The sequence below is a fragment of the Rutidosis leptorrhynchoides genome, chromosome 9 (assembly GCF_046630445.1).
Source record: "Rutidosis leptorrhynchoides isolate AG116_Rl617_1_P2 chromosome 9, CSIRO_AGI_Rlap_v1, whole genome shotgun sequence".
NCBI lineage: Eukaryota > Viridiplantae > Streptophyta > Magnoliopsida > Asterales > Asteraceae > Rutidosis > Rutidosis leptorrhynchoides.
The window spans coordinates 244,141,758-244,156,926 of NC_092341.1; the positions used below are offsets into that span (position 1 = coordinate 244,141,758).

Sequence of the window (15,169 nt, forward strand, 5' to 3'; positions counted from 1 at the left end):
CTCATAACACGTCAAAAATAGGTGTCGAATATCAGAAAAAAGCAAACTACCTGACTATGATTTGAAACTGAAAATCCGACTTTATTAACGAACAACCATGATTTTGAATTGTAGCAAGATTAACATAAGAATTACATTATTTACAAACATGCCATTATTTATTTATGTTTGTAATGACAGTAGAGACTAATATTAGATGAAAAACTGTAACAAAGTGTAGAACATATTGAGTAATAAATTACTAACTAATTGCTTTCTACTGATACCATTTCAGACTCAACAGTTTGATGGAATCTCTTTGACAACATAAATCGACCGCCAAAACGTTGCTGCAAGAAAATAATGACTGCAAAAACGACGCCTGCACATACTATGGCGATATCCCAAGAAGGCGTGTATAAATCTGCTCTAGGATTTGCGTAAATGTATAATCTATCAAACTGATGGCCGATGCTCTTTGGACCCCTAGAAAGATCATACACATGAGGCAGTAACCGAACGAAAGTGGTCCCAATGTAAAACGTATAAGATAAAGCATTTGATTTTGAAATCTGAAATATGTTGAGTACTATTTGTGGGAGTAGAAAACCGTCAAGGATTAATCCAGCAAAAATCCCTAGATGAATGCTGTAGGTACTTTTCTTCCAGTTTACTAGAAATACAATCGATCCAATACTTATATACGTATAAATGATCAGACTCCATATCTCATGAACCCAATGATTATTCTTTTTACTAGTCCATGTCAACTTTAAGACACGCAATTGCAAAACGAAAGCTGCCATTGATATTATTATCCTCACTTGTAGCCATCCTTGATCGTTACAAAACGGCGTGTTTTTGTGATCACGAGTGTTTGAGAACATCATGGCCTCAAAGTTTAGCAATAGAGGAACCAAGTGGCCGAGGGTAAGAATCAACATCATTAAAAATGAAACGAAACTAATGATTTCAGGTGTTTTCTTCTTCAAATGATACAATTGTTGCGCTATGAATATACAAGAAAGTGTATCCGAAACCAACACCAAGATCATCTCTAAATCCATTCTCCATATTGTTTTTCTTGCTTCAGTTTCAGTATAAGTGACGGAAATAGTATCTAGCTTATCGAAGAACAAAACGTCTTGTTTTTCACGTAAGGTCTCAATACTTCCCTTTATAAAACTTTCATTACCTTGAGGTAATTGAAACTTCACCAAAATCTCACAATCAAAAGACGCGTTGTTTTTCGAGTACAATTTTACATTTCTACACCCAACCATACAGATTTGTCCTGTTTCATCATCATAAACTCCTTCTGCAGATATGTCTACCTTACCATCGTTAATAGAAGACGATATCCCACTTATCAAACTTGTATTCAATCTGAAGCTAACTTCGTAGCTTATGTTCACTCGACCTTTGTAGTGTCTGGTTGTATAGTTGTTGTACACATGATCTCCCACAAATATAGGAACTGCATAACCACTTGAAAACATGTTATTGTATTTGACAGACATGTCAAATTTATAATCTCCAGATTGGTACTTGCCATGAACACGAACATGCCTCTTTTTCGGGCAAATTTGTCTTACTTTCTCCATTTGTGTATATTCATACTTTCTACCATAATTTGCCAGGCTATGATCAAAGCTTTGAAACCCGACTGTTACGTTTGTATTCCAAAAAATGTGACCCTCTGTGGTATGAGTTCTGTTAATTGACCGAGTTGCAGGGAACCACAACGTTAACCTGATCGAGCAATCGCCAACACGAGCACTGCCCAAGGGATCGCTCTGATTCAAGATACGACAAGCTGTTATGCACATCTCGTCTTTTGTTCCACTCCAGGTTCCTTCACCGATTAACGATACGTTGGGATCAAAAGACTGGTCATATGGAGTAAACCTTCTGTCATTAAATTCAACTAAAAAACGAGCTTTTTTGCCCTCTCTGGAACACTGAATCGCGTATAATGACATGTAAATAGGCATGTAACCACTAAATAAAGAACAGTTATTGCAATTACTTGGATACTTCAAAATATATGTGGTGAATCTACGTGTGAAAAGTGTGCATATATCTAAAGACTGTATACTAGTCACTGAATCTTGTCGATTTTCAATTTTATTACACGCTAATTCGTTAGAAGTTGTTACCGTATAGTTGTATTTAAAAGGAGCAACACGCGGGAAACCTAACATTGAAATCGGTTGAAAGTAATTTGGATCATCAGGAGAAACTAAACTCTCCAAGATTCCGCTTACTAAACTTGTATTCAAACTTATAAACCGAGCGAATTTAAGCTTCAAAACAGCGTCTAGTCTAATAGACTCGCCTTGTTTCGAAAACCAATTAGCCGATCCAACCATACAAAGCTTGTTTGAAGACACTGACCAGAACCCATCCAAGTCAAACTCCAAATTATGATTGAATCTTCTGCCATTTGTGACGTTGGATATATCGGATAAATAGAATATCAATCGAGCCTGGATTTTGTATGTGTCGTTGATGTTTGTTTCAAATAAGTTTGGTGTGGCTACGAAGTAAATGGACCTTTGTAACGGGGGGTGTTGGTCAAGAATGTTTTGACCACCCGTGTAATGGCTCGTGACTGGCTCGAGAAACGGGTACCTGGTGAAGACTTTATCAGTAGGAATGGCTTCATGAGCAAAATCGTTACAGTGTTGAGAGTAGTATGAGGTGATTATTGTATCACTAGTGAAGGAAGAGATCTTTGTAGTGAAGAGAATGAAAAAAATGAGCAAGAGTGATTGATTCATAACTGAAATGAGATGTAATTTGATAATTGACTTGTTATTGTATCAAATTGTGATGTTATATACGTTATTATTATTATTATATTCGGTGATTACTTGGTCAATATATTGCTAATAATATATAAATGTAGCTTAGCTTGCAAACTTCCAAGAAACTATCAGCTTTGTGAAGAGGTCAATGAAGTGGAAGTTATAATTAAATTAAATTAATATTTATTAATTAATATTAATATAATATACATATCTTTTTAAAGACAAAACTACAATCTACACATGAAACCACGAATATATATATATATATATATATATATATATATATATATATATATATATATATATATATATATATATATATATACTAGTGAAATAACCCGTAGAACTACGAGTTTGTTTAAACGAAACAGTTTAATGTTATGTTTTAGGTATTAAGTGAACGTAAATGCTAAAGTTATTTAGTTTAATGACCCGTGAAACCACATACTCCGACTAAAAAACTCGTCAGCTGAACATTTTATCAAACACGTAAAATGCATATTAAACAATCCACATCCAATCATAAGAGATAATATTGGTTGTCATTTTATTTTAAAAATATAAATTAAAATATAAATGTAGAATTGATTTTCTTCTGCCTAACTTTTATACCTTCTCGTACTCAATTCAAAATAATTAATTAAATAATTTAAATTTTTTTAATTTTAATAATTAAAATAATTATCAATAAGATTTAATAATAATAATCAATTAATAAGATTTAATTTTAATTCAAAATTATTTAGATTAATGACATTACCCATCATGCTTAAATTTTTTTCTTTTTCTTTTTGATTTTTTCTTAACAAATGAATTAGCCTAATAATGACATCATCATTTTAGCAATATAATAGAAACTATAGATATATAGTGAAAAGATCCACAGAGAACTAGAGTATGTAGAGAACCCATAGAACTCATAGATTGAACATCAATCTATGTGGAGATTGAGCTTAAAAAAAAAAACTGAAAAAACAGTCAATCTGCACACTAAAAAAGTCAATCTACAAAAAAAACTGAAAAAAGTCAATCTGCAAAAAAAAAATGCAAAAAAAAGTCAATCTGCACGCAAATTGACTCAATCTGCACGCAAATTGACTCAATCTGCACAAAAAGTCAATCTGCACAGAAAAAAAGTCAATCTGCAAAAAAAAAAAATTACTGCCAAAAAAAGTCAATCTGCACAGAAAAAAAAAGTCAATCTGCAAAAAAAAAAAAGCAAAAAAAGTCAATCTGCTGCACAAAAAAAAGTCAAATTTGCACAGAAAAAAAAAAGTCAATCTGCAAAAAAAAAAAAATTGTCAATCTGCAGGAGATTGACTCAATCTGCACGATTTTCATGGGTTTTCTACTACCTTTGGTTCTCCATGGATCCTCACCCTATATATATATATATATATATATATATATATATATATATATATATATATATATATATATATATATATATATATAGATAGATAGATAGATAGATAGATAGATAGATAGATAGATATAAATTTGATATTTTATACTACATTTTTTTGTATCATTATGAAAAGAATATCATAAAACTGTGTTAGTTGCTGTTCGGGGTTTTTATATTTATAATTAAGGAGTTTTTAACTTATCAAATTGGATTATTTAAACATTAAACTATTATTTGCGTTAAACATTGTAAGACTGTATGTAGCAGTTTTGACTTTTGAATCTCATTATCAATACACGAATCTTTTTCACTTGTGAGTTGTAATAATAGTTTGTTATTTACAAATGGGGACATGTTGAGTTGCACCAAATCGAAATGTGAGTTGTTTGCTCTTGTTGTTGTGACTATAATTAATTGTACTAACTTGAGTATTTTTCCATCCACTTGTTTAGGATAAAAGTTAAATTCCTGAATATGTACGGAGTAATAAATAAATGAAAAGGTCATATATATATATATATATATATATATATATATATATATATATATATATATATATATATATATATATATATATATATATATATATATATATATATATATATATATATATATATATATATATATAAGTAAAGTGTATATGAGACTGTCATACATGTAGTTGGGTGTAGAATCAAAATATGATTGGTTCATATGATTAAATAATTTTAAAAACTTTGAAAAATGTGCACCAAACTTGTTTATTAACCAATGACATATTAGTTCTACACCCAACTTATAGGTATAACAGCCACATATTCTCCAACCTATACATGTAACTATTATTATGTATATGTATATGTATATTTTCTGAGAACCTATTGGAAAGGCCTGTGACCGCGCAAGTCAGTAGCGTATCCTGGAAATTTTTTCGAACGGTGAAAAATGTTAAAAACTTCTCGTCCTACCACTACTATTGGATAGCAACAAAGTACGGAGTAGTAGATACCCAAATTGTTTTCTTTATTAAAATACAGATATGGCAACATTAATGTTGCAACTGGTTGTTATGGTCAGTTGCTTCTTCTTTCTTTTTTTTTTACTTTTTTTTATGACTAAAAAATAAAAGTATGTCACTTGTTTTTTTTTTCCGAAATAAACGAAAACATATATTAAACGAAAGACTTCAACAAAAATTGAAGCTCCGAAAACGTACAATCAAAAAAAAATCGAGCTTAAAACAAGAACTACAAGAAAACAAAGCTCGCACCAAACCTAAACTCTAAACAACAAAAAGAAATTACACTAGCTACACCTCCCAACAAAGAAGGAAAAAGAGGGCGACCAATCAAACGAAGGACGAGCGATTAGCAACCATCTTTCTCTGGACCTCACTAAGCGTCCTTGATGAATACTCCAAATTTCTCCATCTCGGCTCCTTGAATACAACGTCTTCTTCTCAAGTTCCTCCTTTTATACGTTTTTGAATTAACCACGTTAGTAAAGGAAGGAATGGTCTCGCCATTATCGGACTCGGCCACCATGTCACTTGCTATTCTCCACGCTTTTTAAGTCATTACTTTCCCCCACACGGAAAATATAAGACTTAAAAATCATAAAAATTCCACAAGAAAGTTGCTATCTTCCAATCTTTTTTATGTCATTAACCTTATACAAGTGGGAGGTTATCCGTGCTTCGCAGCGGACATGTTAATTTTCATTAAACATAACTACATGTTTTTAATTTACATAACTTTGATATATTGACGAGGATTAAAGTTGGAGACACGTTTAAAACAAAAGGGTCGGATCGGGGAAAAAAGAGTGGTCTATCGGCTAAAAAGGAAGGGAGAAAAAGGGTTGTCCATGTATGATAAAATCCTGACCAACATGGCATAGAGTACTATCGCTAAAAGTGACTCAGTTCCATATAAAATTACTAAGAATAACACACACGATAAAATAACTCTTACTAATTTTATCCAATAGCAGTGTGGTTCCAAGTGATCCTAGATTCGAAATCCAGCTATTCCAGTCTATCACTAACGTGTATACTACCTGTTTGAATCGAATCAGACTAAGAGGCATATGCAGTGGTTCCAAATACAATAGTCGGGCGATATAGAGAAACATATAACGTTAAAGGTCGATAATAATAAAAAAAAATGCTAGAAACTCATAGTGAGAATGTTGATACATGTAGTCCCTAGTCATCTATACTTGATATGTTATTTAGAAGTGTTCAATGTTATTCAGATACAAACATAAGTAGAAGAAAACAAAACATGAGAGTTGTATGTATGATAAAGTAGAAAACCATTCTCACACAACTACATCTGGATTAAAATTAATTATATTTGTATATCGTATCAACTCCATATCAATGTATTTCCGAACCACAAAACAACAATCCGAGTTGAACATCCGTAACCATTAAACAGTAAACAAAACAATGGCAATTAATTGACATGCTCATTACTTCAATCAATAAAATGTGAAATGTGGAGAAAGAAATAACTAAAATGGCGAACTTACCAACGGTAAAATAAGAGTGAGAATTTACAATCTAGAACTTATTTTAATCATGTGACTGAATATGACCAGTGTCTGAAAGAAACATCAAACGAACGAAGAATGTGACTGCTAAAATAACAGTGCACTTCAATTTACTTGAAATTTTTTTACATTTCTCCCGTTTTACTGTGGATATTTAACTTATATAAAGATGAAAAGTGAAAGGTAAAGCCTTTATCTTAGGTTGGCTGCCTAATGTTACCGTAATAAAATGTTGGTCGAATGTTGAAGCTAAGTGTACCGTAAGAACACTTCATCCACATCTATAACTAACCTGTCTTATAATTTTTTTTTTTTTTTTGGAAAGACATAAAATTTTATTAAACACGTCTAAGTAGCTCCACACATCAAGACTACGGATGATAATAGATCGCATCTGAATTGAGTGATGTCATATACATCCATATTACTTTAATTTTTTCAATCCATATCCATTAATTTCAATTTACCTATCTATATCTATATCCATATCAATGTCGGTGAAAAATAATACTCTATATTTAGTACCAACAATCAAAACATCCCATCCCTAGTGACTAAATAGAAGAAACTAGTGAAATAATTCGTAAAATTACGAGTTTGTTTAAACGAAATAGTTTAATTATATGTTTTAGGTATTAGGTAAATGTAAATACTAAAGTCATTTAATTTAATGACCCGTCGAACCACGGATTCCGACTAATAAATCTATATAGGAAAAACATATAATTAAACTCACAAATTTACAATTAGTCGCGATCTGAGAAGAAAAAACTCACAAAATTCACAAAATTAGTATACAAATTTACGTGTGTTTATTAGAGTTAATGTTTCATGTATATATTTATATTTATATTTAGCTTTTATTTAGGAGATATTGGTATTTTCTTTTATAAAAGATTTCATATTATTTTTTTAATTAAATTATACTATATACTAAATATGGACAACACCCTCCAACCACAACCCGCCACATACCCCAAAAACACTGTAACTACTGTAGCGCACTGTAGCTACAGTAGTTTTTTTTTTTTTCTTTTTTTTTGGAAATAATTTACTTAATCTTCTGATTTTATTCTGAATTCTGATTTTAAGTTTAACTAAATAATTAACATCTACTTTAATCGATTCTAAACAATCTAATAAATAAATAAATTGGAGTAGATCTTAAAACAAAAATCATATACTAAAATTAATACAGTAACTAACAAAGACTAATAAAGAATTTTTTATCACCAAAAACAACTATAAAAACCCTCCATAAAACACCACCGCCACCAACCATTTTTGAAACAAACCACCGTCAACAGCTACTTGCCACTTCCGGCAACAATTTGCCACTAACACAAACTTCTAGCAAAAACGATGTCGGCAACAATCAATACCATTATACATTATACATTATACTAAATATGGACAACGTCAACCAATTAAGAAATCGCTACAGTATTACAGTAACCACCAGGGGTACTTTTGTCTTTTCACACCCAAGGTTGCAAAAAAAAAAAAAAATTTCACAGTTTACAATATTCTTTCACATCTTTAGATCTTCAACACCACCAATTTTTTTTTTTACCTCTTACCCAACCACCACCCCTCCATCAGCACCGCCGCCAAGCAAGATCACAGTTTACAATATTCTTTCACATCTTTAGATCTTCAACACCACCATTTTTTTTTACCTCTTACCCAACCACCACCCCTCCACCAGCACCGCCGCCACCGTCACCATACCGCTGCTACGAGCACATCGCCACTAACACCAGCCAATATGGATCTAGAACTAAACAGATCTGAGGAGAATTTTTTTTTTATTTTTAGTTAAGCAAAGTCTGAAAATATAACAAACACAAAAAATAACTGAAAAATAAAAACATATATCGCTATAATATACGAACTTACAAGATCATGAACTTGAAAATTTTTAATCTTAAACTGAAAAAATAAAAAATTCTAACCCAAAACAACTTTTCTGACCTATGCGGTTTCCGGTCTTGATTTAACATAACTTTCGGTTCTAATTGTTACGATGAGAGATCTACAACTAATATCGACCTCCACCACCACCATCGTGAAATTCCGTTCACCGCCATCATCGCCCTACCACGAACTCCGTCCATCACCACCATCAACCTACTACAAATACCACTTTGAAAAGAAAAATATGAGTTTCTTAATAACGACGTTTATTTTTTCTAGATTTGTTGAACGAGAATGTTAGAGAAAGCATACATATAAAAAATCGTTTATATAAAACTCGATTTGATATTATTTATGCTAAAAATATACTAACAAAACAAGTTAGAAACTATTAAAAAAAATTTGATGAAAACGCGTTGAAGATGAAAATTCAAGAAGATAAACTCAGATACAGTTTAGTAGAGGATAAAGCAAATGGGAAAGTGTGTGGTGTTTGAATAATGATAAAGAAAATTAACTTATACCAAAACCATATCATAAATGAGCAGATTTCAAGCCTTTTCTGGTGGGCTTAAGCCCAAACATTAAACGAGATAAAAAAAAAGCCCACACATTTCTTATTATCTTAATTTTAATTTTTGATTTTAACTTATTTGAAATTAAATTAAAAGTTAAGTTCATTGAAAAAATATGCGTAGTATTTATACTCCTATTTCTTAACAATGACTTTTTTCTTTTTGTCTTTAAAATATTTTTTTGTACAACTTTAATTATTTATTTTTATTTTTGTCGTTGGTAAAAGTTATAAATATGAATTATGAAAGTTTACACTAACATAGTTGTAGTTTTTGTTCTTTTATTATCACCAAATTCAAACATTTATTTGTTCTTTTTATTTCAATAATTTAGAGTGTAAAAATGAACAAAGGATACCTCAAACCATAACAGTTGCTGGGCATTGCGTAAATGGTCTGGAAAGAGTGGACAACATTTTGATGACTTTCAGCCCAAAAACTGTCTAACGATGTAGTAGCGTTAAAATGACATTAATCCGCCGCGAAGCGCGGACCACAAATCTAGTTAATATAAAATAATGACATCATCAAAGATGTTTTAAAATTTTCCCTTTTTATTTTGAATTATTTTTATACTTAGATGTTTATTTATGACATCATCAGGTTTAGAGATTTAATAGAACTTATGGATGGATGTATATATATTTATATAAAATCAGAATTAAGTTGGTAGAAAGATATGTTAAAAAGTATTTATAAATTTACTTATTTAGCCTTATGATCGTATTTATAAATTTTTTTATGCAATTAGGATTAAGTTGGTATAAATTTACATTTGATTTGGTTAGAGATTAGGTGTCAAATTTACTTAGTCATACTTATGCACGTATTTATAAAATTTATTATGAAATTATGAAATTAGGATAATGTCAAATATCATGGCAACAATTTTACTAAACGTGATCTTTTCAAGAGAGATTTGATTTCGAATTTTAATATAATTTAATTTATTAATCAACAATATTCTATTAAGTTTCTTTTTTGTTGTTGTTGTTGTTGTTGTTGTTGTTGTTGATGTTGAAAAGCAACCATTTATTTAAAACTCAAAACATACACATCATTCCATATGAGTTACAGATCGCGCAGTCCAGAATTCATGTACACAACAAAAGGAAAACATAAAAAGTAAAACTGGACACCGAAACTGGATGCTAAGGGAGCAACCAATAAATGCTCAAAATGCAGTGAACAATGAGACTGGACTAAAACTATTGCTCGACGAGTAGACTGTTACACGATGGGATAGTATTATTATATTATTGTACATACCTGTTGCTTGAAGATAAATATTTTCCTGAGATGAAAACATTGGGAACAAATTGTGAAAAAAATGTTGTGATTTTAGAACAATATGTGCCTCCTATTAATTTGAGAAGTTATTTATAATTTAGTTTAATTTTTTATTATTTAATAGTCATATTTACATGTTACCATTGTGCTGCGATTTTTTTTAAAAAATAGTAAATTTGATTACATAAGTTGCAAAAATAGAAAAAGTATTTTTTTTTCCTTACAAAAATGGTAAAACCGAAGTTTGAAACTTCGGTTTTGCCAAATCCGAAGTTTCAAACTTCGAATTTGGTTTTTTTTTTTTTTTTTACCCCTATGCCTATATAATTAATGGGTGATGATATTTCCACTTTTATTTTTCACTACAAACTTATTATTATATTAATGTATTATTATTATTAAAATTTAGATATCTTACATATACATCTTCCATTGTCAAATCTGAACATCAAAACTTAAAATAGAACCTCAAATCTTAAAATATACAGAGTAAATAAAATAAATAAATAAATAGACAACATCTTCACCAATTTCTCATTCTCAAATATGCTATATCCATGAAACTCACCACGAACAACAATTGGCTAAAGATTTACATGGTGGAAGAGAAAGATAGTGGTTCCATAACAACGAAATAAATAATATACTCCATTTATAGTGAATTTATAAAAAATAAAAGTGAAAATATCATCGCCCATTAATTATATAGGCATAGGGTAAAAAAAATAAATTCGTAGTTTGAAACTTCAGATTTGGCAAAACCGAAGTTTCAAACTTCGGTTTTACCATTTTTCTAAAAAAATATTTACTTTTTCTATTTTTGAAATCATCATAACAAAAATTACTATTTAAAAAAAAATCATTTTCCTGCTTTTATTTTAATTAGTTCAAAAATTAATTACATAGAGGAGGACATCATTGACCCTTGATTTAGTGATGCACGTATTATGCTGAAGGCTTAATGATGGGCAAATTAGCCTAATTGCTTACATCATCATTTTAGCAGTATAATAGCGCCAAATGAAGAAATTGAGCGCTAAATGTGATCCGTAACCGAATTCGAGAAACAAAGAATACGATTTTGATTCAAATATTGAGTACTCGTTGGAGTTGAATATAAATTAGTATATTTAATTCTTAAAAGAATCATAATTTATTAGGAGTCCTAGTTATATAAGGATTAAGAATAGGTAGGTTCTTTTGTTTCTATAAATAGGGATGTAACTCAATGAATCAGGGGAGGCCTCTGCTTTTACGTTAAGTGTAATTGTAGAGAGAAAATAAACAAAGTTTTCACATATTAATTGTTCTGTGTATTCCACTTACGCATCCCTTATTTCATCTATTGTTTCATTATTAATGTGATGCCCGGTACAAAACCATCGTGTACGAATCATCAACAACAGGATCATTACAAGGTTAAGTACTATATGCTGTAATAAAAGAAGTTGCATTCACGATAAAAAGATGACGTCATAATCGACGTCAATTGTTTTACACCAACAGCATGCTTCTACGAATAGCAAGCATGAATAAATGTATGTGACCCTTAGGTCGTTACAAAACATAGTTTCAAATGTATTAAAATTTGAATGCAAGATAAACAGTTCATGCGGTGATAACACTAGAGCAGCGGGTGTCTACGGCAAGACTAGCACGACAGCGGAAGCAACTAACCTTAAGCACCTGAGAAAAACATGCTTAAAAATGTCAACACAAAGGTTGGTGAGCTATAGTTTAAGTATAACAGTATGTAAGATAGGCCACGAGATTTCAGTGCTACAAAGAGCGTTTCAAAATAGTATGATAAAGTATATGTTAACCGTGGGTACTTGGTAACTAACTTAACGTTTATACCCCTGAAAGTACACTTGGCAAGTGCGTATGTTTACGAAGTATTAAACACTCGTTAAATGCTAGCGCTACTAGCCCGAGTGGGAATGTCAAACCCTATGGATCCATATCTAAGATTCGCGTTCACCGGTTCAAAAACCAATGACTAAACGTTACCGAGCTAAAGGGAATGTTTCTGCCGTTATATAACCCACACATATATAAGTTTAAGTACTCGTGCCTAGTATGTAAAACGTAAAATGCGCATGTATTCTCAGTTCCCAAATAGTTAAAGTAAAAAGGGAATGCTATAACTCACAATGATAAAGTAGCGGTAAAGTATGACTCGGAAAGTAAGCAAGTAATGAAGGTTGTCCAAACGGGTCCTCAACCTAAGTCAAATAGTACTAAGTCAGTAAATCGTCCGAAAATGTTTAAAAGTATGTAAATAAGGTCTTAAAGGTCATCATCATTCATCATTTAACAAAAGGTGTAAAGTAAGTTTCGTTCGTGAAAAGAGTTTAAAACAAAAGCTGAACTCGATCAGTCACCACGGCCTCTACCCTTACTGACATAAGGTGAGACCAGTGGCCATGGCTCCGTATATGAGTCCTTTAATTGTGGTAAAATTTACAGAAGCAAACTCGTCTTCGTTTGACCGTGGCGACGGTCTAAGTGCGAGTAGGTCAGAAATTTCTGCACAACGTTAAAAGGATATAGTGACGGTCGGAGGGCCATAAATCCTAAACCGTAACTCGGATTAAGATGAGTCCTATATGAAAAATTATCTAATTGAAAATTTCTATCTGAAAATAAAGGTTACAGTAGCCAAGGTGTATTGTACTGTTACAGAACCCAGAAAACAGTAGGCAGAAGACAGAAAAATAGTGGGTTCCGGTGGTCTTGGTGCTCGATGCTTATCACAGTTCTCATCCTTGATGCATATAGCTTCAAGTGAACAACTCTTAATGTGTTTGCATCATCTTAACCAAGGTTTCACCATCATAACACTTGTGCAAGTCCAAGACATGTAGCACAACTCACTTAAGAGTTGTATGAAGTTTGATGAACCAAAGTTACATCAAGGTCTTAGATCTAACACTTACATGAACTTTAAAACTAATAATAAGTTACAAACTTGGAAGTGAACTTATGAAATCAAGATCTTAAGATGTAGAACATAGTTCTTAGTTTGATCTTGAAGATCCAAGACTCAAAAGTCTAGATCTAACATAAGTGTACAAAGTTATAATTAAAGAAAGCTTACTTACATGTTCTTGAACTTTTAAAGTTAATTTTTGTTCAAGAAAGTATGAGATCAAGACTAACTTGTAATACTTGACCATTTAAACTAACAAACATGAAATTAAAGTGCAAGTAAATGAAATAAATAAGCTAAGTAAACAAGTAAATGAGTTCATGGGTTGCATACTTTAAAGATTCAAACCAAAGTTTGATCTTTAAGAAAGTAAACTTTAAAGTTTACTAACATGAATTACAAGTATGATTTATAACACATGAACCTTAAATCTTTTGAAACAATATATGTAGAACATAAACTAGTAAGTTTAGTTCTTGTGTGTTCTTGAAATTATAAGATAAAAGAAGAATGAAACTAGTAAGTTTGATTCTTGAAACTAGTAAGTAAATAATAAATAACAACAACAAGTAAGTAACAATAAACAAGAACAAGTAACTAATCACTACAAGAGCAAGTATCAAACAACAAATGATGATGATCTTGGTAGCTTAGGCTACAGTTTTTAAGACAAAGAAAAGGAAGAAGAGTTGTTCATAATACTTACAAGAAAGAAAGAAAAATGAGAGAAAAGATGAAGCAAGTATGTGTGTGTTTTTGGAAATGAGAGAATATGAGTAAGTAATTAATGAAAAATTGAAACCAAAACCCCATCTAAAGGCCTAAAGGCCGACGGCTTTTGGCTCCAAGGGGGGAGGGATTAGTTCATTGGTTCCTTGTATGTTAAAGCTTAAAAGGTTGGATAATGAGGATGCATGCATGGGGATTATGTGGTAACTAGATTCCAAATGAACAAAACTAGCTAGTTACACTTACAAGTAATACTTACATGTTTAGATGGGCTAATTAAGTCCATATAAGAAGTAGGGTGGGTTAATCAAGTCCATTAAAGTGAGCCCAAGTCCAATTTAGTGATAATTCAAGTAAAAGTCCACTAACACTAGTAAAGGCCCAAGTAATCAACTAATAACCTTAGTTAATTAAAATGATTAATAAAACTTAATCATGAATGCAAATAATATCTAAAAATATTATTCGTGCAAGTTTCGTGTGTCGCAAAGACGTTTCGGGCAATTAAAATCAAGTACGAGCAATCATGGCAACATGTAAATGTAATAACATACATTTGTTTAATCACAAGTATTAATAATAATTATTAATAATTAACGTTGGAAAATCCAGGGTCGTTACATTACCCACCTGTTAAAGAAAATTTCGTCCCGAAATTTTAAGCTGAGGTAGATGGAGGAGTCGGGAAAAGGTGAGGATACTTCCGCATCATTTGATCCTCTTGCTCCCAAGTAAACTCAGGTCCTCGTTTGGCATTCCATCGTACTCGGACGATCGGATCTTGTTGCGTTTCAAAGTTTTGATCTCACGATCCATAATCTCAACAGGCTCTTCCACGAAGTGGAGTTTGTCGTCAATTGTAAGTTCCTCAAGTGGTATGATAAGTTCAGGTGCAGCAAGACACTTCTTCAAGTTTGACACGTGGAAGGTAGGATGAACTGAGCTCAATTGTGCTGGTAGATCCAAACGGTAAGCAACGGGTCCAACACGT

The 15,169-nt window shown here is 31.5% G+C and overlaps 1 protein-coding gene across 1 annotated transcript in view; it reads right to left on the reverse strand.

Moving 5' to 3' along the window:
* Positions 1-245: 245 nt before the first annotated feature.
* The window catches only part of LOC139868641 (uncharacterized), a 38,468-nt gene continuing 23,544 nt past the window's right edge, over positions 246-15,169 (reverse strand). Inside the window, exon 3 of the mRNA XM_071856973.1 lies at positions 246-2,697. Within this exon, the coding sequence (XP_071713074.1) occupies positions 246-2,697 (2,452 nt within the window). The remainder of the gene's footprint in view (positions 2,698-15,169) is intronic.